This window comes from Gobius niger (assembly GCF_951799975.1).
Source record: "Gobius niger genome assembly, chromosome: 19".
NCBI lineage: Eukaryota > Metazoa > Chordata > Actinopteri > Gobiiformes > Gobiidae > Gobius > Gobius niger.
Window position 1 is genome coordinate 7,346,199 of NC_136870.1, and position 26,910 is coordinate 7,373,108.

Here is a 26,910-nt window from a genome sequence, read left to right on the forward strand (position 1 = left end):
TGTAAAACTTCACAAAACAAAACTTGAGGTGAAACTAAAATAGCTGTCAAAATTGTCCCAAATCACACTCAGAATTGTAGGGGAGAAGGAAAAAAAAAGTTCATTGCATCAAAGCAAATAGCAACCAAAACGCATCAGCCACATGTAAAATAAACTCATTCAGTATTAGCGCAAATACCATTTAACCTCATCAATGGTAAAACCTGAGAGCATCAAGGACCGATGCAGATCACTGACACCTCCTCTGAGCTGCAACGAGTCCGTGCGTACTGCGTAGCTCCGTGGGCGCGCGCTCCAGTTGGCTCCAGTTGACGCGCTGCCCAGACGTTGGCCGAAGCGAGCAGCGCGAGCGGCACCGGGTTGATGCGTGGAGGGCGGGTGCGTACTGCGTAGCTCCGAGGGCGCGCGCTCCAGTTGACGCACGATCCAGACGTTGGCCGAAGCGAGCAGCTCGAGCGGCCCCGAGTTTGATGCGTGGAGGGCGGGCAGTTGGCGCTGGCAAGTCCCGCTGGATCCTGGATGTAACTGCCGGGCGGCTTTTGCGTCACGGTGTCCACAGGCTAACCTCCGCTCGATGTTGTCACAGAAAACGGTCACGGCACCAGTGTAACGTGGATGACTCTGCGTTGTGTTATTTAGTAACGGTCAGGAGACGGGGTTGTTTCACAAGGGTTCTTTATCTGTGCAACAGACAAAAACGGCTGGTCAGCCTTGAACCTGGAACACCAACACTCATAGCAGCTCGGCTGCGCATTGACAGAATGGTAAAATAAATACAATAAATGTAAAAATAAATAAATGTACCTGTGCAACAGACAAAAACGGCTGGTCAGCCTTGAACCTGGAACACCAACACTCATAGCAGCTAGTGGGGGGGGGGGGGGGGTACACGTTACAAACCGTTAGTGGTGGTTTAACAAATAATCAAATAAAAATGTAGAAATTATTTAACTAAAACATGTCCTTAATAATTCTACTATCATACGACATTCATACAAATGATAATTAAATGTAGAAATAAAACTTAAACAGACACCCCAACAACCGTGACCTTACCTCGGCTGCGCATTGACAGAATGGTGCCGAGCTCACGTCGCCCCCACTATTTATAGAGTTTGCCGCCACTAGAGGGCGCTGCCCCACGATTAACACCAGTATCAAGTGGAATACAATAATTTACTGTTACATCTAGTAAGCGGTACTTGAGAAGTAATCTGTATCCTGTATTGAGGACAGATGGCTGCTCAAGCTTACACGTTTAAATTCACTAAAAGTGGTGAGTGAATTAATTGCACTTTGTCAAGTGCAATACAGTAATGACATATATTTTATTGTGGTGTGTATAATTGCTAAAATTTTACAATTCGTTCAAATTGAAATCATTTCTTTTCTAGAGGTGCCACCAGTACCCTCCCTTCCTTAGTCTATTTTTTCCTTTTTTCTGTTTAAACTTTCTTCTTAAGGTCTTTGTACCATTGATAGTTCATCAGTAAAATATTGTCATATTTTACAGGTATCCTACTAATGCTGAATATGTTCAAGTGCTGAAAGCATTCAAAAGTACCTTTCCTAGCAGACCTTGGAGGAAATGCTCATGTAAGTATATCCAATAGACTTTATTGTGAAAAAATGTCATACTCAATGAAAAGGACTTGTATATGGTATTGGATGTAAAATAGTGTTTGATTGCAATTTCTGATTTGTATTTCAATTTGAATTGTAATTCCTAATCAGCTCATTTTAACTTTGACTTTTAGAATACCTGGCAATGCTGGCATCAATCACTCAAACGGAGATTTAAATCGGAACGTGCACCTTTGATCCATGAAGATGAAGTGAAAAAGAGTAAGGAGAAGTTTGGACAAAAGCAATCAAGACAGTTGGCTGGATGTGACACATGTGACGCAGGCGAACTCCATCTGAGGTGCTTCATAGTATATTTTTAAGATAAAGCTATAGCCATTATCCAATGATATTGCAGTTATTGTACAATGTAAAGAGGCAGTGAAATGAAATGTTATTTTTTTTGTTTTGTCTTTTTTTTTTTTCCAAATTCTATTGCTTCCTCTAGATGCTTCCTCTGTACGAGTCCTGCATGTGCAGTATGAGAGGGTCAACCCGGATGTTTCAGTTGTTGAAGACCGCATGCGGCGTACATTTGCTTGGCGGAGGAAGGAAATTGTGGATGGGATGACAGTGGTCGATGTCCTCAAGAAGTACCCCGCTCTAACCTTGTATTATATATTCAATATTTTAGCTATTTTGTACTAGGGGTGTCACGGTATGAACATTTAACCTCACTGTTATTGTGACCGAAATGATCACGGTTTTCTAGCCTGGCTTTCACCAGACTAAATATTACAAGTTATATTTAGTGTGGGAACCACCAATTCATTTTCTTGTAGGAGAGCTGTGGTTTACGATTGCTCTGTTTATTGGGCGCTAATGTCTTATTATATGCATCTGCACGAAGCCATAGCCAATTGTATCAATTGTACCCGATGACGTATGATGTACCCAAGCTAAACTATTAGCTTAACTATACTACTACACGGTCTAAAGCTGATCAAAATTATCAAAAGATGCCGTTGCGTCGGCTGCTGTCATGTTGGATCCGTAAACAAACTACAAGCTTCCGTATATCGAATAGTGCGTCATCCTCTCGCCGCCCCTACTCATTCTGTGATTGGTCCCCAAATCTGTGTGAAAATTTCGGCCATGGTATCCATGCCGCAGTACAGTTCGAAGTGAGTGCAAATGGCTTGGACATTTCTTTTTGTCTAAGCAATATTTAATCCACTGCATTTTTTTTTACAAGTCAAGGAGCATTAAAGTGATAGTCTGTAAGTCTAAATGTATTGCAAATTTAATAAATTGATGCACATCTGTGCATCAATTTTGAGACAAGCCTTCCTGTTACTGGGACAGAGGAGAGACGTTGTGGCCCAATCAGGAGAGCAGGCGGAGCATAAGATAATTATGAAATAACAAATAGAATTATAAATATTTAAACTACTGTTGGCAGGTTTCATGCATAAAATTGTTCCACAATTTTGCAAGCTGAAATGCCTGATATTGTCGATATGGGCTCATCTCACCATTAGTTCACCTGTGTGAAGGGTGTGCACACGCCTATGAACATGATTTTAAGGAACACTAGAGGGCAGCATTTACCAAAATACTATGAACTAAAATCTAATTATTCTTTCTCACAGATGTTGACTTCAGAGCAGCACTCATTCTGCTACCCTACCTCTTCAAAGAGAAAATTGAACAAGTCGTCATACTGTGCCAGGTAATGTTTTTGCCTATTTTATTTAACTTTTCAACCAACAGGAATGTGTTAAAACGTTTGCTACAGGCTCTAGTGATGACAATACAGAGCAATTATTTAACTTTGACAAACTAATATTTCACCATGAGAAATGCAATTTTGTGTTTGTGTTTTTTTGTTTTTTTACTAATATACAGTGCAGTGAAAAGTATTTGCCCCTTCCTGAATTGGTATATATCTGTATTTACTACAGTTAAATGTTTCTGTTTTCATCAAGCCAATTTGTATATCACATCAAAACAACCCCAAAAAAAACAAAATAAGATATTACATGTGTCTGAATGGAATGGAACGGTTTATCCAAGTAATAATATTGCAACATTGCATGTCCGTACATCGCATACATTTTTTCAATATAGAGGGGAGCAACAAAAAGGTTAAAATGGAGGAACATAGTAAAATGGTAGAAAACTCATATTTTTAAAGTTCAACATTTCAATATGAGCGTACCCTAGCACTAAAACCTTTTTGCGCTCATGATAGCTGTGTTATTTTTCTTTTACAGTCTGGTGCCTTCAGTTCAACCCCCTACCCAACTGTACAGCTGACTGACATGGACTGGAAGACGGTCTTCACAAGGAGGATCCCCGTGTCAGTTATGGTGGATGGAACAGATCTGTGCCAGGGATCAGGAGTTGAAGAAGGAATGATTGCAGTCTTTTGTGCGTACTATGTTTTTAATTTGGAATACCCTCCTTACCTGAAGAACACACTGACGTTTCTTCAGCACCTGGTACTGAACATTTCTGAGGGGGGTGAGAAGGTCCTTGATACGCAATGGCTATTGTGTGGCAAACTGCTTGTTCCGAAGTCTTATGATGCACACCTACATGCCTATGCAGTTCAACAGGACTGAGATTGGACTGTAATATATCCAGGACACATAATGGACTTTCAGCCTCGTGACATTTATAACATTGATGGTGTTTTGTACATAACATTAAGAAATGTTTAATTACTGTTCCAGTATGACTTTAACGTAGGAACACAAGGTTACCATTAACCTGCATATGATGGAATATGTCATCAAAAGGTTGTTAATTTTAATGTTTTATTTCCTTATACTGTTGCCAGTTCATTTGTAAGATTTATATTTAAAAAACGTCTTTTAACTAGGGTGCACGATAGAGGGGAACAATGAAAAGGTCAATGTCCCCTTTTGAGGTAAACCAGAGGCTGCGTCCATTGAGATTAATGTGGAAACATTGACAGATCTTCACATTTAGGTCTGAAAAATAGCATTTTATACATTTATATTTTGGTCTAATATAAAAAAGAAGCAAAAGGTGGGCTAAAGTTAGCAGGAAGTTAGCATGTTCAGACTTAAATATAAAGTGTTTAGGCCGTCATAATCACTTAATTTAATCAAATTGGATCAAATTCAAATGCCCATGTAAGTGAGTGATTTTGCAGCTTCTTATATTTCAATATTGCTTGGTTTTTGGCCTATGAACGGCTAAACACTTTATATTATAAAGTTTGAACATGCTCACTTCCTGCTGACTTTAGCCCACTTTAAAAACATTAACTGTGAATCTTCTACAGCATAAAATATCTTCATTTGCCTACTTTTTTAAAGTAGACAAATATCTAAAACATAAAATGTTATTTTCAGACATAAATGTGAAGATCTCAGTCGCTGTTTCCCCATTCATCTTAATAGTAACACCAAAAAGGGCGTCAATCTTTTTGTTGCCCTCTATATTGAAAAAGCTTTCGATATGCGATACAGATATAGCCTGGCTAACACCAGACTAAAATCACAAGTGATATTTAGTCTGGGGACCACCAATTCATTTTCTCGTAGGAGAGGTGTGGTTTACGATCGTCCATAGTCGTTTATTGGGCGATACGAAAAAAAAAAAAAAAAGTCTCATGCGTCTGCACGTAGCCCCAGCCAATCATATCATCGTATGAGATGACGTATGACGTACCCGCTGTAAACTTTTGAGCTAAATTATTTAGAACAAGGTCTAAAGCTTGATCAAAAAATACCATCGTGTCTGCTGCTGTCACGTTGGATCCGTAAATAAACTTTTTTTTTAATTATCCGTAAATAAACTACAAGCTTCCATATATCGAATAGCGCGTCATCGTCTTGCCGTCCCTCCTCGCTCTGTGATTGGTTCCCAAATCCACCGGAGATTTGGCCATGGTCCCCAGGCTGTTGTGCAGTTCGAAATAATTCGAGCGCACACAGCAGCCTGGTGTTAGCCAGGTTAATACAGATATGCAATATTGTTTCAATACTTCCATTCAATTCAGACACGTGTATTATCTATTTCAGCAAATTGTGTCGAAAGAAAACAAAAACACTAAATCAGAATCAAACTTGGGAAAGTTACAGGTAAAACAGAACTTCAGCACATTTGAAAGTTCCATGCATGTTTGGTTTTAGAGAATGTTGTAAAAAATTCAAATGTGAAAAATTCAGAAAACTCATTTTTTTTAATGAAATGAATAAATGGCTGAAAATATTTTGTTTGTGGTTAGTACAAATATGTCCCCATAAAGGTACAATGGGTTTGTCACTGGGGTGGTACCCTAAAAAGGACGAATTTGTACCCTCTTATAAAGGTCCGTTTTTGTCCCATACATTAAGGTCCATTATTGTCCCAAGGGTTACTAATCTGTTCTCCATAAGGTACAAACTATGTGGGTACTAAATTGTACCCACTTTAAAGGGTACAATGGGTGTACCCTTGAGGGTACCACCCCAGTGACGAGCTGTTGGACCCTTAAAGGTACAGTTTTGACACCTTATTTCTAACAGTGTATGATGAAAAAGTTATTTTAGAAAACCCAACTCTATCATTGTGAATGTTCAACCATGAAAGTTACAAGTTCACAGCTGTCTGAGTAATGCACGTTTAGATTGGCGACAACCTTTGTACCTTGTTTTAGGAGTTTACAGACAACAGGAAATTGATTTTTTTTTTAATAGATTCCAATGTTATGCATTTTTTGGTCATCTTAGAGTGCAATCTGGTCATTAAATGATTATATTTACAATTGCATTTAACATGTTTAACATTACAGTCTTAGTGCAATGAAGGCAGAATACATTTTTTGGACCTTTTGACTTCTGTGAATTTAATTTTTCTGACCTTTTGATTGAAAGTTTGAGAACCCCTGCTCTACATGGTACAGTTGTTCAAGTAACTGGGGACAATTTGGGATTACACACACTTCTTGGATGTGTTTAGTTATTCAGTTCAAAGTATTTTTGCCATTTTTGCCTAGCTGATGAGGATACCTGCCCAAATGTTTCCTGTGGCCTTTTAATGTGGCCTTGATATTTGGAGATTTGATACCAGAAGGAGAAGAACATTGGAAGCAATTACTTTTATTGCAGATTATCAACAGTATATTTTCTCCAATATTAAGTAACGGCATGACCGTTTTCCTGAAGCAACTCATTGTTGATCATCACTGTTTTTTTTTTTTAAACGCTGTACCCAAATTTAAGATAAACCCCAAGCATCATTTCATGATTCACTATTGAATGAACACTCATTTGGAGTAGATTTTAACACTTAGCAGTTGCAGTGCAACACCAAGTAAGATTCATTTTTAGTATCCCATAAACACTAATGTGGAGTATATTCTTTTACAGTGGCCAATAAACACTTTGTTAGAATATATTACAACTCTTTAAAATGGCCAGACATCACTGGGTTACCGTCAGTTGAGTGCTAATGAGGGAACATTTTTACTCTTCACAGTGTTTAAAAACAACTGTGGACAGTGTTAAATGTACTCCAACTATTTGACCCAAATAAACCCCGATGTTGGTGTAAAATGTGCTCCTATAGTGTTGAATATACTGTGGGCCAGTGGTTCTCACACTGTTACAACATGTTTAGATATTGTTCAGACATGACTATAATTTAAACATGGCCTCCATTGGTAGGGTGACCAGGTTTACCATATTAAAGACTGGGATGCATTAGGAAATTGTGGCGGTAGATAAAAGTGACTGACTGAGACTCTATGGACACTACAAACTCATTATATTTCATTAATAATACATAAAGATGACCATCAGTCCTGTGACTTTTGGTTGGCAGTCAGCTGTTTGGAACTGTGCCTATTTAAATATGAATGTAAACAAAGGCTGAGAGCGCCTTCTTGAAAAAATATGAATTTATAAAATGCACTGGTTGCACAGGTGATTCTAAACAATTCCCTGGCAACAACTTTTGAAAAATATTGCTAACAGGTTTTCCCTTTGATTGCAGCGTTACTTCTAGCCAGCAAAGGATTTTACAAAATATGCCTACCTGTACTGTTTGATAGCTGCTTTATTTCGACTCAGCAAAGGATTTTACAAACACGTTTTCTTTTTGATAGCTGCTTTATTTCGACTCAGCAAAGGATTTTCCAAACCACACCTGACGCTGGTCACAGACACTCACCACCACATTTGGTAAGTATTCTCACACAGTTTTTTCTGTATTTTGTACAATTTTGTCACTTTTAAATTTAATGTTGGTGAAAAATTGATTTTGGGGTCATTTACCATGCGTTTGCTCATGTGCAAAATGAGTAGCACATGCACAAGTCATGTCAGATTTGGGGCCATAATACTGTACAATATCAAACAGTAACGTTAAATTAGCTAAAAGCTAACTGAAGGGCAATGTGCCCACAAAATAGCATATTTTATTGATAAATGACATAGACATAATATTTTAATGTGGTGTCGTTAAGGGTGTTTTTTTTATAAGATTGTGGGGGGAACTTTGACATTTAAGACATTTAGGACCTTCCTGTTTAGCTGTGTACAAAAAAACAAAACAAAAAAACATCTGTACTATGAGCTGGAAGCAGACAGGTGGTTGCCATGTTTTTGCTTGGTTTAAAATGTGTTTTCCTCTTTTCATAATGCACATTTTTGTCATCGATTTTTGTAAGGTAGAAATTAATTTAAATCTAATCATGTTTGGCTGTAGTGAGCTCTCTCACTTAGCAACTGGGCCTCGATGCTAATGCTAATGCACGGCTAACACTTTTTCAGTGTGAGTTTTGCATTTGCTCTTGTACACAACATGTGACCTTAGAATATTTCACTGTGTGTCTTTAAATTTGCATTGGTACTTAAATGTTTCCTTTCGATTCTGAAGGGTGGTCCTGCCATCATGGTGGCAGAGGATCCTGAAGGCAGCCCCGAGGAGAGCCTCCTGTATCCAGACTTGGTTCCTGAGGCCTTCACCTTTAAGCAGAGCGATGTGCTCCGGCGCTGGGCTCTGTGGATCACTGTGGACGCCGCACCGCACTGGAACAACCTGTCGGCCCTCATGGTGGTGCTTGGATGTTGCGCCATGTTTGCATACGACCCCTGCACCAACAGGGGCCCATTCTTGGAGGTAAGCCACTGTTTTGATGAAGATTTCCAAAGGAGAGGGTACATGTTATGCATGTTTGAGCTTGTAACCATGTTTCCTCGCCAGAAACAGCATACCCGGTGTATTATTTCACTTCATTCACAGAGTGATTGAAGGCCAGAGACTGCTAAAGCACTACAATTTGTTAGTTTGAACATTTTTGTGATGTTTATAGTTTCACTTCCCTATTGGACACTGACAAGAACTGACATAAATGCCGACCATGTTCTGTCAATGGGAAATGAGTGAGTCAAACTTTATCTCTAAAGGTTAAAGTAAGTTTAAGTAAGTTTATTTATGGAATGCCCCTTGAGATGTTCCATCTCGTTTGCGAGGGGGTCCATTAGGTCAAAGTTTAAAGGTCAAAGTTTATTTATAAAGCACATTTAAAATGCAGTTGCCCATATATATATATATATATATATATATATATATATAAATTCAAACTCTTCCTCACCCTCCGCGGGCGGTCTCTCTTTTTCCTCCTGCTCGGGTCCTCTACCAGAGGCCTGGGAGCTTGAGGGTTCTGCGCAGTATCTTTGCTGTTCCTAGAACTGCACTTTTCTGGACCGAGATGTCTGATGTATTTCCTGGGATCTGCTGGAGCCACTCCTCCAGTTTGGGGGTCACTGCCCCGAGTATATATATATATATATATATATATATATATATATATATATATATATATATATATATATATATATATATATATATATATATATATATATATATGTATATATGTATATGTATATGTATATGTTTATAGTCTATGTCACTTCCTGTCAGCAGTTTAAACATTAAAATAAAAACAACTTTTCTTCACAACATAGATACAGACAGCATCTAGGGAATTGCCCATATATGGTCATGTTTGAAAACAGTTGAGGGGAAAAACAATTTTGAAAAAAAATCTAAACTTTCTCTAATTATTCAAAAACTGCTTTAACAAATGCTGAATTATGAAAATAGTTTTCTACTAAATAAAGATACAGAGACATGGAGAGGAGCAAAGTGGTTCAACAGCCCATAAATACATTTAAAAAAAACGGAGAATGCTAACATGTTAGCATCGAGCTAATGCTGCCATTTTTTCACTTCTACAGAACAATCGGCTGTTAGAAAATATCCATATGGACCCGATTTAGACTTGACTTTATTTGTATGTGATAAATATTCATATTCCACCAGAAAATGGCTAAAAAGAGTGAAAAATTGTGTTTCCCAAAAGATTCTATTTTCCCCTCAGCGAGGCCACGCCCCCTTCTATGACGAGATGCCGTCTGTGTCTATTTCTTCATTCAAATTGCTGCTTCACTGAAATAAAATTATAGTTATTACTTACAACAGATGTTATCCATGTAATAAATCATATTTACAATTTGCACTAAATCTAAATTCCATGACAGCTGACTGGCTGTGTCAGAACTGTCGGACATTAAATACTGACAAAACAGTCTTGTACTTTACAAATAGAGGTAAACGCTTAGATTATCCAATTATTTTTATTGAATATTCAACATTTTACTGGAAACACAGGTGTAACTCGGGACCCAACATTGTCATTCAAAAAAACTGTAAAAACACAGAAACACTTTAAAATTTAAAGTGCGTATGACAGGTTATAATGCTTTTGACTTATTTAGATGAAGAACATCATTTTATTTCAGTGAAGCAGTAATTTAAGGAAGAAATTTTGGGCATTGGGCAAGGAAGTTATATAATTTTTTAAGCTCCTGACAGGAAGTGAGATAGATAGAGGGAAAGTTCCAGAGCAGTTTGACTCAATCCTCTCTCTATGTCACTTTCTGTCAGTGTCCAATAAAGTAAATGAAACTGTAAACATCACTTAAATGGTCAAACTACAGAAAGCTGAGTAAAAGTTTTAGCAAAATGTTAAATATAATTGTGTGAACTATGTTTTACATATGCACTTTAACTTGTCCAACTTTAGATACACACGGGGGTCTCTTACCACTGAGGCGTCCCATTTGTCCCTAAACTCTCTAATCTTGTCACATTTTATGGATGGTATATGGATATGTTCTGGATGCGTCCTGGTCGCCTCCCTCGGGAGGTGTTCCTGTTGGGAGGAGGCCGTGTTCGAAGCCCAGGACACGCTGGAGGGACTATGTCTCTGAGCTGGCCTGGTGTCGCCTCAGAGTTCCCCCAGGACAGCTGTGTGGGTCAGGCAGTCTGGGCATCTCCGTGACCCGGCCCCGGATAAAGCGGAAGAGGATGAATGGATGGATGGAAAACTTTAGCCATTTCTTTAGTTTCTATTTAGCTTTAATCTCTATTTATTTATCTGGATATTTCAGTCATAGTTTGTCTCATTAGCCTCTTAAACCTCACCTTAACCAAGTGCATTTTCTCCAGTTCAGTTTTACCCAAATCTAAAAGCTTCTGTAAGGCCATTTGAAAGCTTAGACCTTCAAAACAGATTCCAACTTTTTTACTTTCTTGATTTTAACGATTTGCTGATTTATTGTTGCTTCTTCATCACTCTTTACTCGTGTTTTGTCGCTTTTTTGATGTTTTTGACGTTTTTCCTTGCTTATTAGTCATGTTTTCGTCCACTTTCGTCCACTTTTTTGCCTTTAGAGAAAAAAATGTGCTTAACTACTTTGACTTTATATTCGTGAAAGTAATGCTTTGTTTTGTCATACAGCTGGTGGACACCCTGGTCACGGTGTTTTTCTCCATCGAGCTCGCCATGAGAGTCTTAGCCCTGGGGCTGTCTGGGGCGGACGGAACGTTCCTGCGCGACCACTACAACAAGCTGGACCTGATCATCTTGATCGCCGAGTAAGTTGATTGTCATAAGTTGAAGTGCAAATGACAAGTGACCCTCATTTTATAGCATGATCATATTGGAAGCCACACCGCACAACAACCCATCCAGCTGTTAAGGGTGAAAAGAACATTGCTAAAAGCATCTGACCGATCAATTGGATCTGTGCAAGTCGGTTTTATTATATCACTATCCCATCAGACGAATAATATTTAGCAAACATAAACACCTGTCATATGCACTTTATAATGTCATTGCTCCTGGATGTTACATTTGCAATATGAGGTGGTGAAAGTATTGATTGTTCACGCAGTGTTTGAAGTGGAGAGTTTTGACAAGTTTACTCCCTTAATGTATTAGTTTTCATGTCAGAGAAGAAAAATTACAAAACCTACCCCGTGCGATGCTTATTTTATGATGCATCCACTTATGCAATGAAACAGCCACTATAGATCCAGACGGCATCTCTGGAATCGCCCACATATGGTCATGTTTGAAGCAGTTGAGGGGGAAAAGCAAAGAGGAGAATAAATCTAAACTTTCTATAATTAGTACTACAAAACTACTTTAACAAATGCTGAATTATGAATAGTTTTCTACCCCATAAAGATTCAAAGCAAAGCAAAAGGGTTCAACAGCCCATAATTGACTCAAATCATAACAATGCTGCCCAAGAAGAGACTTGTTGTGATTTGAAGTTATGCACAGTCAGTACATTTGTTAAGTTTACCTTCTTCCATGTCACTTATTGTTTGTGTCCAATAAGGAGGTGAAAATATTAACATCACAAAAGTGGCCAAACTAAAGAAATGTGGTTACAATCTTTAGCAAAATCTGGTCAAATCTTGCAAAAATGGTGTCTAGTGTGTCATATGCACTTTATGAAGAAATGTTGGGCAGAAAAGTTTTTTTATTTGATGTTTTAACCTCTTACCCCTCGCCTGAACCAAGTGCATTTCCTCCATGTCGGCTTGACCCAAATCGAAAAGCTTCTTGACTGGAGGACAACAGTGTAATATTCCATTTCAAAACCTGATCCTAGCTTTTTTTGTCACGCTGTCGCCGTGTTTTTGTCAAATATTTGAAGCGTTTTTACGTGTTTTTTGTCGTTTTTTCTTGCTTTTTTATCGCTTCATTTGTTGCTTTTTGGTCATGTTTTTGCCATGTTTCTGTTACTCTTGTCAGTCTCTTCTTACCCTTGTTTTTGTCACATTTTGTTGAGTTTTTGACGCTTTTTTGTCACATTTTAGTTGCGTTATTCTGACGTTTTTTTCCAGATAATTTTTAATTTGCGTAATGCAAAACTGCAGAAAATGTCCTTGGTTCAGGTGGGGGTTAAGTGGTTAAGCTACTGACAGGAAGTGACATAGATAGAGGTAAAGTTCCATAGCATTTTCCATATGTTTATTAAGCAACGATGTCATCGCTCTACCTCCGGGTCCAACAGAAATTTGTCTAATGTGTCATATGCACTTTAAGTACCTGAGCTGCTGGTGAGGTGCTTGGGGACATGGGGTTCCTGGAAAGTGCAGGGTAGGGCCCGCTCATGCCCGGCCTCTGTTGCTTTGACTCTGGCGGCGTGCGGTGTTGACAGGACACTGACAGAGATCCTAGTTGCAGCGAGAGGAGGCTCACTCTGCGACTAGCCCTCCAAAATATTAGACACTGCCTGATGTCGGTCGTAGCTCGTCTTTGGTCATACAACGGTTCTATTTTAACTCTTTGTCCCTGTCTCACTGTACGACCTACGACCTAAGATTTTACCCACGAAGAGTGATCGTTTGTCGCAGACGGCCAATATCGTGCAGTGTAAACACGGCTTTCGTTTCATCATAAAAAGTAATTAAGTACGTTTTACGTTCTCTGGCGGACTATTAAAGGGGCTAGATGCAAATTAGCCATTTTATACTCACTACTGCCACCTCAGGTCATACGTGTAACTGCAGCTTCTATATTAAAGGAATAGGCCACTGTTTTTACATACTGAGATATGTTTTTACTTTAGCTTTGACGAGTTCTTTAGGACCTGTCTGGTCTTCCCCTGTGCCTTCTATCACGTAAACACAGCGCAGACGGCGTTAGCATTTAGCCTCTCCCTCTCTCCTCTATAGCTCCAAAACAGGTGAAGATAGAAGCTACCAAGCTCTTCCACGTTTTCCCTATTTAAATATGGTTATGTGAAGTGTTACACTACAAAGTATAATTACACAAAATTAAACAATGTGGATTTTCTAAGCGGATAAAAGGGGGAACTATAATGTAAGGCGTAGTAAAACGAGGAGTAGTTTGGCATCCGCACAGTAAAGTGAAGATTACTGTGCGGATTTCGAACTACTCCTGGTATTATTACTTAAAAAAATAATGACCGCTGCCAATGGCAACGGAGTTCGTGCTTTCATATCACTCCGCGCGTACGTAGTAGCGACACTGTCTGTCCCCGTCACTGAGAGAGAAGTTGGGGTAATTGCTCGTGAAGTTAGCGTGAGTCTGACTTTCAACTTACCCAGAGATTCACCACCATTCCTCCAACTGCGCCTTCAACTAAGTAGCTAGGCTAGCTACTAGCCTTGCTGCTTCTAGCCTAGCCAAACGCTGCAGCGCAACGCGCAAACTTTTGGGAACTATTTGTTGCGGAAGTCATTAAATAAACCTTTCGGCCTTCATAAAAGCGTACGAAGTTTATGTTGTGTGTGTTCAGTTGGCAAATGGCCGTATAATAAGCGGAATAATGTATAGAACGCTTCAGGGTGAAACAAGAACCCTCCGCTTCGCGTCGGGGTCCGGTTCGCCCTGTCGGTACTTATTTTCCCGATAATGACCAGCGTTCTATACATTATCCCTTACTTCTACCAGTTAAAGACCTGAAAATTGACTCTCATTTGAGTTGACAATTTAGAAAATCTTAGAAAAATGTCATTTGCATAATAATTTGGAACGCAGTGTATTTATGGGCTGTTGAACCACTTTGTTCTTCTCCATGTCTCTGTATTTTTATTTAGTAGAAAAATATATTCATAATTCAGCATTTGTTAAAGTAATGGTAGAGAAATGGGAGAAAGTTTATTTAGTTTTTGTTTTCTGTTCTCAAACATGACCATAAATGGGCATTTGCAAAGACGCCGTCTGTATCTAATTGACTCTGTGCATAACTTTAAATCATAGTAACGACGCCCAAGAAGTGACTTCCTGTTTTGATCCAGCACACCAAAATAAAAGCACCATCTTATTCATTAGTTCAGCAGTTCATTAGTTCAGGTTTCTTTCAGCCTAACTTTTAACAGGCGAAACACTTAAAATGTGTGCATTTAACCCTCGTGTCGCCTTCGCGGGTCATTTTGACCCGCTGTCATGTTCCGGGCATTTGGATGCAAGGTGACACAAGGGGGCGCCGTTCCAACCTTCTCAGTGGAAATGTGAGTTGACTTTCTTCAGAGTTAGACTTTAGGTCAGACACCATGAGTGACAGTAACATGACGCTAAATACAGTGAGCTCTTTGTTTGCAGTAAAAAGGCTGAAGCCTCATTGCTCTTCAGTCACAGACTGAGAAGTGAAGAAGGAAGTCATGGAGCTTCTGCTTTAGACAGAACTTTAGTCTTCTGCAGCATATAAGAGTCATATCATTTTCTGAAAGTCAAATATGGAGTAAAAACATAATAAATGGAAAATTATTATTACAATTACAAAAAGAAAAATATTTGATATCTAATATCAATCAATCTAATATTTTTTTTATTTACCCTCATTCAAAAAAAAAAAAAAAAAAGCCAGGTCATTTGTATCTGCTGTAGGTCATGTTTGACCCAGTTCCTCTGAGTCGTGGTGCAGCAGGACTGATGTGGACAGATGTTACAGAAGCAGCTCATGAGGTTCATTTCTTCAACAGTTACTATAGTAACTATTTTCTCCAAAGTAAAAGTAGATCTACCACAGTCCTGTCCACATCTGTCATGGTCCACCATGACCCACCACGACTCAGAGGAACTGGGACAAACATGACTTTACAGCAGATACAAATGGCTAGGGTTTGTTTGGGTTTTCTTCTTTAGAATGAGAGTAAATAAAATAAAAAACTAATTTTTATATTAGATACATGATTTTCAAATATTTTTCTTTTTGTAATTGTAATAACTATTTTCCATATATTATGTTTTTACTACAGATTTTAGTTTTAGAATATGATCAATCAATCAAACTTTATAAAGCACTTTTCATACCAAAAGGAATCACAAAGCGCTTTACAGATTACAATATTTGATATGATATGACATGACTCTTACCTGCAGCAGAAGTCTGAAGTTCTGTCTAAAGCAGAAGCTCCACGACTTCCTTCTTCACTTCTCAGTCTGTGACTGAAGAGCAATGAGGCCTCAGCCTTTTTACTGCAAACAAAGAGCTCACTGTATTTAGCGTCATGTTACTGTCACTCATGGTGTCTGACCTAAAGTCTAACTCTGAAGAAAGTCAACTCACATTTACACTGAGAAGGTTGGAAGGGCGCCCCCTTGTGTCACCTTGCATCCAAATGCCCGGAACATGACAGCGGGTCAAAATGACACGCGAAGGCGACACGAGGGTTAATTATATTCTTGTAATGTTGCAAGTACTTGCTGAACTAATCAATGGGATGAGCTGTCTGCTTTTATTTTGGCGTGCTGGATCAAAACAGGAAGTCACTTCTTGGGCGGCGATTTGAAGTCATGCACAGAGTCATGTGTTATGTGTCGTTGTGAACATGACTTTTCCTAAAACCTTTAACCTTTAACCTCCAACTTAACCCAGTGCATTTTCTCCTATTCGGCTTCACCCAAATCTCAAAGCTTCTCGACTGGGGCTCACAGCCTATAGGCCAGAGTAACGCCTCATTTGAATGCTAAGACCTGCAAAACTGATTGTAACTTTTTTTATTGCATTTTTGTTGTGTTGTAATCACATATTTGTCATATACACTTACCTTTTAAAGGAATAGGCCACCGTTTTTATATACTAAGATATGTTCTTACCTCACTTTAGTCGAGTTAATATATCCCCGTCTGGTCATTGTCCGCGCGCTCTGTCACGCAAACGGAGCACATACGCAGCCTCTCCCATATGTGACATAGCTCCGAAAAAGCTCACGATAGAAGCTACCAAGCTCTTCCACGTGTTCCCTATTTAAATAAAGTTACGTGAAGTGTTTTCATGCGAAGTATATTTACACAGAAATGTAACGTGTCGATTTTATAAGCAAATAAAAAGGGGGACTATATTGTGAGGCGTAATGATACGAGGAGCACAGCGTCCGCGTAGTAACTCCTAAAGACTTCCCCCGCTCACTTCCGTCAATAACCTTTAGGAGTTACTGCGCGGACGTTTTACTCCTCGTATCATTACGCCTCACAATATAGTCCCCCTTTTTATTTGCTTATAAAATCGACACGTTACATTTCTGTGTAATATACTTCGCATGAAAACACTTCACGTAACTTTATTTAAATAGGGAACACGTGGAAGAGCTTGGTAGCTTCTATCGTGAGCTTTTTCGGAGCTATGTCACATATGGGAGAGGCTGCGTATGTGCTCCGTTTGCCTGGCAGAGCGCGCGGACAATGACCAGACGGGGATATATTAACTCGACTAAAGTGAGGTAAGAACATATCTTAGTATATAAAAACGGTGGCCTATTCCTTTAAAGTTTAAAACATACGGTAAATGAAAGAACATTTTTGTTTTCGTCTTCAGCATCGCAAGCATAACCCTGAAAGTGAAAGTTGATCTCTCCCTGTGGTCCGACATCCTCCGGCCCCTGCGAGTGGTCAGGAGAATCCCGCGTAAGTCCAAAGTGTCTCTGGTGAATCTGCCCGAGTCGCCGTGAATAGCTCAACTGTTAAAAATCTCTCTTATCTGTCCTCGCAGACATGCGCATGTTCGTGGCCATGCTCTCTGAGATCCTGCCCATGTTCCTGACCATTGTGGCCGTGTGCTTCCTGGTGTTTGTCATTTTTGGAACAGTCGCCGTTCAGCTTTGGTCAGGAGAGCTGAACCGGCGCTGTTTTCTGGACGAGGATGCGGCGTAAGTACAAAAAAGCGACACTGCATCACATTTCAAGTACTTTCTCTACGGCTGTTTTTAACTGTGGAAACTCTGTCCTTATTGGAAACATTTGAAATCAATGGAGTTCTCGTCCGCACAGATGCATTTGGAAGCGACACTGCTCTTTTTTCTCCTTTTTGATATTGATTCAGTAACAATCTATGCTTATAGTTATCGCCTGTTATGTTCACAGCAAGTACAACCGGTCGATGCCCCCATACTACGGGAAGAACAGGATGCTGCCGTTCCTGTGCTCTGCCCCGAGCCGCCACGGCATGCGAACCTGTGAAGACATCCCGGCCTACATCGACAACGGCACATTCTGCACCCTGCATCCAGACGACCTGTTCGATCCAAGCGTCAACCTCACCGGGGAGTGCGTGGACTGGAATGAGCTCTACAACACATGCAGCAACAGCGAGGACAACCCGTTCCGGAACACCGTCAACTTTGATCACATCGGATACGCGCTCATCTCCATTTTCCAGGTAGATGTTGTTTCAGACCAAAGAGGAAGCATTCATTTAACCTCCTACCCTCCGCCTGAATCAAGCACATTTTCTCCAGTTTGGCTTTACCCAAATCTAAAAGCTTCTTGACTGGAGCTTACAGCCTGTAGGCCAGTGTAATGCCTCATTTGTGTTTTTCATCCCCGTTTTTGACGCTATTTGGATGCTTTTTTTCAAGAAGCTTTTAGATTTGGGTAAAGCCAAAACTGAGAGAATGTGCTTGGTTCGGGTGGGGGTTAACGGGTTAACCAAAACTTCTCTTCAGACTTTATTTTCAGTTTGTTTGATGAGCTCATGTAACCTCTTTGAGCTTATGTTAAAACTCTCCCTCCTGTTCAGTGGGTCAACATTTCCAGGCTTTAGTGCCTTGTAGGTGAAGGCTGATTGTCCCAAAGTAGTTTTACACCTGAGGACAGGACAACCCTTGCTCTGAGCTCCTCTGGTCTTACAGGCCGTGGCCCTGAGATAGGGAAACCCAGTGGAAAGCCCAGTGACTCCAGTGACGGTCTCTGCTGCTTCACAAAGGCCAGAGTTTGCCCCGGTCTGATCCTCTGCCCCGCAGTCACTCTGAGCAGAGACACACTTAACTCCGTCCCCTTTTCCATTGAGTCTCCATAGAGACAGCTGTCAATCACAGCAGAGCTCGAGGCACGAGGAGGATAAAACAAAAACATTTTTGTTTTTATGAAGTTTTACTTTAAAGAGCAAACAAGGAATATTTAAAACAGGAAAACAATTTCAAATAATTGTATGTCAGGAATCTAAATATAAATTGGCTGGACTCTCCTGAGCTCATATGAACGTGAAATTGTTTTCATTAAAATCATAATCATCCATGCTCCATATTCCCTGCCCTCAGAGAAACCACCAGTAACACTTTAGATTATCCATCCATCCATCCATCCATTTTCTTCCGCTTTATCCGGGGCCGGGTCGCGGGGGCAGCAGTCTCAGCAGAGATGCCCAAACATCCCGATCCACACACACCTCCTCCAGCTGTTCTGGGGGGACCCCGAGGCGACACCAGGCCAGCTCGGAGACATAGTCCCACCAGCGTGCCCTGGGCCTTCCACGAGGCCTTGTCCCACTAGGACATGCCTGGAACACCTCCCGCGGGAGGCGACCAGGAGGCATCCGGAAAAGATGCCCTAGCCACCTCAGCTGGCTCCTTTCGACGTGGAGGAGCAGCGACTCTACTCCGAGCTGCTCCCGGGTAACTGAGCTCCTCCCCCGATCTCGAAGGGTGCGCCCAGCCACCCTGCGAAGGAAACTCATTTGGGCCGCTTGTATTCGCGATCTTGTCCTTTCGGTCATTACCCAAATCTCACGACCATAGGTGAGAGTGGGAACGTAGATCGATCGGTAAATCTTTAGATTACAGCCCACAAATTCCATGTGTAGGTACAGGAAACAAGAAAGTGATTACACATTTAAGTACAGGTCATTACACATCATTAAAGTGCAAGGTTTAATAACTGTGTTCGAAGAGTAATAAAGGTGTACAAGATGTAGGTGTAACAAAGGGCTACAGAGTCTCTCACTCTAGATTAAAGCTCGCGCTCATGTGTATTTGTGATAATACTAAAAATGACAAATTGAGGCAAAAAATTAGAAAAAAAAAATGGGGGAAAATGGGGCAAACATGGTGTGAGATGCTGTGTCTTTTTTCCAGGCGGTCACCTTAGAGGGATGGACTACGATCATGTACATGGTCATGGATGCCTACTCCTTCTGGTCGTTCCTGTTCTTCGTCATCCTCACCATCGTAAGTGCACTTGTCTTCATGATGCATCCTGTGCGAGAGCTGAATGAGTTTTCTCTGGACAGATCGGCGCATTTGTCATGCTGAATGTGTGTGCCGTCGTCATCACGGCACAGTTCTCTGAGACCATGGACCAACATCAGCATGACGACGACCAAGGGTTCCTGGAGACCATGCTCAACAAGATCATCTCCTGGGCTACCAGGTAAGAAGCTCTGAGATTGAATGTTTTTGTGTGTTTTCATCCTCCTATTTTGATCCTTTTTTTTTTCAAGAAGCTTTTAGATTTGGGTAAAGTCAAACTGGAGAAAATGTGCTCGGTTAAGGCGGTTAAGAGACCAGATCACACAGATCTCACACATATTTTCAGGAACTGCAAGGTCTTAGCTTTTAAATGAGGCGTCGCATTGGCCTATGAGCTGTAAACAAAAATGTGACAAAAACTCAACAAAAAAGCGACAAATTGACTCTGCGCATAGCTTCAAATCATAACAACGGCGCCCAAGAAGTGACTTCCTGTTTCGATCTAGAACGCCAAAATAAAAACTCACAGCTCATCTGATTGATTAGTTCAGTAGGTACTTGCAACATTACAAGAATATAATTACATGCACACATTTTAAGTGTTTGTCTGTTAATAGTTAGGCGGAAAGAAAGTTGAACGAAGGAATAAGATGGTGCTTTTATTTTGGTGTGCTGGGTTGAAACAGGATGTCACTTGATTGTTTTGATTTGAAGTTATGCACAGCAACAAAAAACGCAACAAAAGGGGGACAAAAAATATGAATGCGATTAATGCGCGTACATTCAAATCTACAAGGCCACTGCTCTTTTCATCGGCCTCTTTCTCTCTTTAGGTTTTGGTCAGACAATCCTTGGTGCAGAGCAGTGGCTGCGTCATGGGAAAGGCTCTACAGTCTCCAGGCGGTGCAGAGGTTCCTCTCCTGGTGGACGCCAGTGAGGGCCGAACTCAAGAAAGTTGTGGACAGCAAGCTGTTCGATCAAGTCATGCTTCTGTTCGCGATCGCGAGCACCGCCGTAATCGCAGCTGAACACCACGACCAGGTAACCATTCCGGCTCTTCTTTCAGGCAATCTGACAGTGACTTTCAACTCAGGACGCAGGGAAAGTGCCCTGGCTTTTCTTTGTCTTCAATAACTTTCTGTTCCACCAAAGAGCAAGAACCACAGTATTTCAGCACAGTATCTCTTTAGAGTCCCTTGCAATTATTTGAAATGATCAAATGTCAAATATCGATGTTTAGGTCACAGTAAATGTCCACTTTTCACATTTTAGAAAGGACTGAGATGTGTACTGCTGGACAAACACATGAATCACACCCTTTTCTGATCTCAACGTGGTGACTAGGGCTGGGTACTGTTTTTCCCAATACCGGCCCTTTAATGATGCCTGGTTTTCTATACTGATGTCTGAACGATACTTTTTCCAATACATATACTTTAGTATTTGTCACCTAGAACCAGAAAACAGGACAAGAATGTGCGGAAGATGTGGCAAAATTAAGGAAATATTGTGTAAAAAAAATGGGTGAAAATGTGGAATGAATTGAGGGAAAAATTGGGGAAGATGGGGGGGGAAATGGCAGAAATATAGAAAAATGTTTGTAATAAAAGTTAGCAAAAATGAGGGAAACAAATTGGAAAAGGAGAAAAAAATTATGGCAATATGGGTGATAAAATGTGAAAAAAGTGGGGCAAACATTGGGAAAAAGAAAAACTTTTATTTGAGCTGAAACTACTAGTGCTTTAGTGAAGTCTATGGAATAACAGCATCAACACAAGACCTAAAGATTTACTTTCATTTCTTCGATGCCAGTGACTCTGACCCGTTTCGGATTACTTTCCCACACCAATACAGTACTTAATAACTATTTTATTTTTCCCACTAGCCTGACGGAATGGACGACGCCATTTGGATCTGCGGAATTGTCTTCGCCATCCTGTTTCTGCTGGAGATGCTCATGAAACTCGCCGCTCACTCGTGGGGCTATTTCAAAGACTTCCACAGAGTTGCGGAGTTTGTGACCGTTGTCGTCAGGTAGTTCAGACCCGAATCCGTCTGTCCTTCATGCCTCTCCAGACCTGGCTAACTCCTGCTTTGTGTGCGCAGCATCGGCGAGGTGATTTCCCGTACACGATACTCCGCGCTCTTCAAGTTCGCCCGCTGCGTGCTCTGCTCCAAGCTGCTCAGGAAGCTGCTGCTCGTGCTGTGGAAGACGCTACAGAAGGCCGTCTGGCTCTGCGCACTGCTGCTCCTCAGCATCTACTGGTACAGGTAAGATCCCACACCAACCCACAATCCGTTTGGGGAAGGTTCGAGGTGTTCATGCTTCTCCAGGAGGTTACTGACATACATTAATCATCAACTCACACTGTGCGTCTGAATCGCATATGAGGAGCATACGAGCCCACAATAGATACAGACGGCATCTCTGGAATCGCCCATATGTGGTCATGTTTAAAAACAGTTAAGGGGGAAAACAATTTGGAGAAAAATCTAAACTTTCTCTAATTATGCAAAAACTACTTTAACAAATGCTGAAATATGATTATACTATTTCTATTAAATAAAGATACAAAGACATGGAGAGGAGCAAAGTGGTTCAACAGCCCATGAATACATAAATAACGGAGAATGCTAACTTGATGTTACATGTTAGCATCGGGCTAATGCTAACAGTTAGCTAGCGCTAGCTACAACTGCCGTTTTTTCGCTTCTACTGAACAATCTGCAGTGAGAAAATATCCATATGGGCCCGATTTACACTTGACTTTATTTATATGTAATAAATAAGTTCATATTCAACCAGAAAATGGTTAAAAAGAGTGGAAAATTGTGTTTCTCTAAAGATTCTATTTTCCCCCTCGGCGAAGCCACGCCCCCTTCTATGATGAGATGCCGTCTGTATCTATGGAGGCGCTCACATTGTCTGAGTGACAAGACCTGCGTTGCCATGGATACTAGCTTGGTCTGTCAGCCAAACATCAATTAAATAACTTTGGGATGGCTAACTTCAGAACCCAATGACATTCACCGTCCATCCTGCCATCCATCCATCCATCCATCCATTTTTTTCCCACTTTTCCGGCCTCACGGTTCTAACCGAGCCTGTTGGTCTCTCAACAGAGCTCCTAGGATCATTTGGGTGCTCAAACCCCTCCACCACGTTAAGGTAGCGGTGCAAGTAACTTAAATTAGCCGATAGTCTCAAAACTTTTCCAGACTTTGGGCGAGCACCAAACGTGATGATTATCTTCCATAGCGCAGCTGTTGCGCTGTGTGCCACTGGCGAGAGGGCGTCGCTAATAAAGAGAGAAGAGGTCGACTGAGCCGTGGTTTATTACAAGCAGCTCTGGTCTCTGATGGCAGCCTCACATTCATGTCCTCATTTACTCTGCGCTGCCTTGTGTTCTACCTAAAGGCTCTCATAGGTCAACTAAACACTTAATTACCGCCATCGTGAGCTGAACAATGTCCGTGTCCCAGGAGAAAACGATGTCGTCTACAGCTTGGCCGTAATTGTGTTAACGCACCCAAACAAAAGCACACGTTGTCCGGTACCGTCCGATGCATGCCTCTGTTCAAAGCTAATATTGTATACATGTCCCCTGTAAAGGAAAGAGGGGCTTCAAGGATTGAACTTCAACTGTTGTTTGTCGGATATACAGTATATAACACCATAACATAGCTCATTGTGTGTGTCTCATTGCAGTGTGCTCGGTATGCATATTTTCGGCTGCAAGACCAACTTCCTGTCCAGTCTGAAAGACCCCATCCACGCCCGCCGGAACTTCGACAGCCTGCTGTGGGCCATGGTCACTGTGTTTCAGGTCGGTTCATTCACACGCAGTCTCTCACAGCCAATAAATAGAACATAAGCTTTTCTTTCAGCATGGAAATTCTGAGTTTTATTCACAAAAGCCGTATTCGCATGGGATTAGAATGACCTGTGGACGTTGGTTATTTTTATCTGCATTCCCACCGGATCAGCAATGTCAGTAATTCACACAGGTTTACAGAAATTATGTTAGGATAATGGAAACTGAATGATGACAACAAGTCTCTTATTCATTCGTAGGTCTGGGCTCATTCTACACATTAGGACATGGCTGGAACATATAGGGGGAGGAAAATACATAATTTTAACATTTTTAAACTCTGTATAGTCCCTTTAAGTCGCCAGACTAGTATTGACTGTATAGCTCAGTGCTCCTTATCTGTGAGCCTTCCCATTGCCAGGGTCACCAGGTCATGACATTGAAAAGCAGGACACTTAGGCTCAAAAGTGAGGACATATGAAACCTACAGGTGCTATATATATTTTAAATTATGTTACATCCAATTAGAATGTACAAAACATCCATATTGTTGCATTGTAGGAATAGAAAATATAATTACGCCATATAGTTATTCTCTTTCATACTTTTTAAATGGATGAAAAAAAGACAGCATTCATGTCTGGTCATTCTGGTCAAAATACGTTTTGAATCGATGTTGCCCTTATTTATACTTTATTATGCTGGTCAAAAACTTTTCAAACTCCAACTCGCACGGGACTAGAATTACCTGGGGAATTCGGAGTTTGTCAGTAATATTTCATCATTCTAATCCTGTGCGAATAGGGCACAAAATGCTAGTAGTAGATTAAGGATAGTTTTTGAGTATCCGCAGTATTCTTCTTAATGAATGCTGTATGGTAAGTAAGGGATAATGTATAGAACGCTGGTCATTATCGGGAAAATAAGCACCGACAGGGCGAACCGGACCCCGACGCGAAGCGGAGGGTTCTTGTTTCACCCTGAAGGTGCTTATTTTCCCGATAATGACCAGCGTTCTATACATTATCCCGCTTATTATACGGCCATTTGCCAACTGAACACACACAACATAAACTTTGTACACTTTTATGAAGGTCGAACGGTTTATTTAATGACTTCCGCGACAAATAGTTCCCAAAAGTTTGTGCGTTGCTAGGCAACGTTTTGCTAGGCTAGAAGCAGCAAGGCTAGTAGCTAGCCTAGCTACTTAGTTGAAGGCGCAGTTGGAGGAATGGTGGTGAATCTATGGGTAGGTTGAAAGTCAGACTCACGCTAACTTCACGAGCAATTCCCCCAACTTCTCTCTCAGTGACGGGGACAGATAGTGTCCGCTGCTAGGTACGCGCGGAGTGATATGAAAGCACGAACTCAGTTGCCATTGGCAGCGGTCATTATCAGAAAATAATGACCGGTAGAACATTGGGAAATCCCATTCAAATCAACGGAGCATTCTACTTACGTTGTGAAGAGCCGTATAATAAACATTTTTAATCGTCTGTTTGGATAGTTACAATGATCTTTTATTGTGCCGGGAAACTATGGCAGAATTCTACCAGTGCACAAAGTAAACAGTATGTGTGATCTTATGCCTGCGCAGATCCAGACCCTGAGCGACTGGAACCTTGTGATGTACACGGGCATGGAGGCCACCAACGCCTGGGCAGCACTGTTCTTCATCACGGTCATCGTGCTCTGCAAATACCTGCTGCTCAACGTGTTGGTCAGCATCGTCGTGGAGACGTTCCACGAGCAGGTACGTGTGCACTTTCACACCAGAGAAGTGAACGCTCCTGTAGATCACACTGAAATATTGCACTGCACTGTCTGGAGCACCGTTCCCTGGAGCGAACAGAGGCCTGGGCTTTGATTTGACAAATTCTCAAATATCCGCAGAGATCTTCACATTTTCGGATTAAACTGAGCCGTTAGAGAAATAAAAGTATTTATGAGCTGTTGAACCAGCTGTTGTTTGCCCCCTCCATGTCTCTGTAGAACAAGGTCTAGTTCATTCAACCCAAAAATATGCATACATTTGGTGTTGGTTGTCTTGACAAACGATCTACCCCATAGCCAAGTTAACTCTTTAGTTTAATGCCTCAGAGAAAGCACAGAAAGTATATAGTCTTTGTGACATAAATCCATGTGCATTTCACTGATACGGATACATCTCCCTGTTTTTCTTGCAGATGGAACCGGACGGCGACGAGGTGAGTTTATTTACACTATTTTTTCTTCAAAGCACATGACTCAAACATTAATTAGACCCTGTAAGGTAACACTTTAGTGTAAGTGTGTAAGTGCAGGTAAATACACATTAAAGTGTAAGGTTTAATAACTGTGTGTACGTGTAACAAAGGCCTACAAGGTGTAACAAAGGTGGACATAGCGTCTCACTTTAGACTACAGCCCGCTCTTATGTGTAGTTACACATTACAGGGTTTCCGCGGGGCATTAAAAAGCATTAAAAGTGATTAAATTGTGCCAAAATCAAGGACTTAAATGTCATCAAGAATTCAATTGGATTAAAACTGGCATTAGATCAAACTTTATCTGAAAATGCTGATGTTACTCAACACTTTTTGCAGTATAAGTTCATCGAAAATACGAAAACTATGGACTAAAACATATTCAGCTGCAGTTTGGACTGAAATTGACTTGTTTAAAAGTTTCTCGTTTTGTCCAATTCTCTTTCCTCTGTTTGATTAAAAGTTTGCAAATCTTAAGAAATTTGAAAGCTACAAACTGATATTAATGGATCTTTTTCCTTGCATTGTTGCCATGTTGTCGTCACTTTGCACTCGGTTAAAGTGGGGGTTAAGAGGTTAAGAATGACATTACAAAGCTGTGTACACCTTTGTTACACCATGTTTACAATTAATAATGCATTGGTTTTACATAGCGCTTTTCTGGACACTCAAAGACGCTTTACATTGCATTATTCATTCACTCCATACTCGGTGGTGGTAAGCTACTATTGTAGCCACAGCTGCCCTGGGGTAGACTGACGGAAGAGAGGCAACCAGTCTGCACCCCTCCGACCACCACCAACCACTCACTACATTCGCTAGGCTTCCTGGTGTTCCCAAACGGTCTCCCATCCAAGTACCGACCAGGCCCTTCCCTGCTTAGCTTCCAAGGTCTGACAGGATTGGGCAGAGCAAAGGCGGTGTGGCCAATTGTGACACTTCGGACTCCTTTATTAAACCTTGCACTTATA

The 26,910-nt window shown here is 40.9% G+C and overlaps 1 protein-coding gene across 1 annotated transcript; it reads left to right on the forward strand.

Annotated features, from left to right (window-relative positions):
* Nucleotides 1–1,236: 1,236 nt before the first annotated feature.
* LOC306978298 (voltage-dependent T-type calcium channel subunit alpha-1I-like) lies at nucleotides 1,237–26,064 on the forward strand (the record flags this gene model as incomplete). Its single annotated transcript, XM_079576821.1, has 17 exons — nucleotides 1,237–1,276; nucleotides 3,216–3,295; nucleotides 3,840–4,067; nucleotides 8,461–8,703; nucleotides 11,390–11,526; nucleotides 17,232–17,320; nucleotides 17,406–17,562; nucleotides 17,777–18,071; nucleotides 19,765–19,857; nucleotides 19,920–20,059; nucleotides 20,712–20,919; nucleotides 21,764–21,912; nucleotides 21,985–22,149; nucleotides 23,588–23,705; nucleotides 25,291–25,446; nucleotides 25,880–25,900; nucleotides 26,050–26,064. The coding sequence occupies 17 exons, from the start codon at nucleotides 1,237–1,239 to the stop codon at nucleotides 26,062–26,064; spliced, it is 2,334 nt and encodes a 777-aa protein (XP_079432947.1).
* Nucleotides 26,065–26,910: the final 846 nt, after the last annotated feature.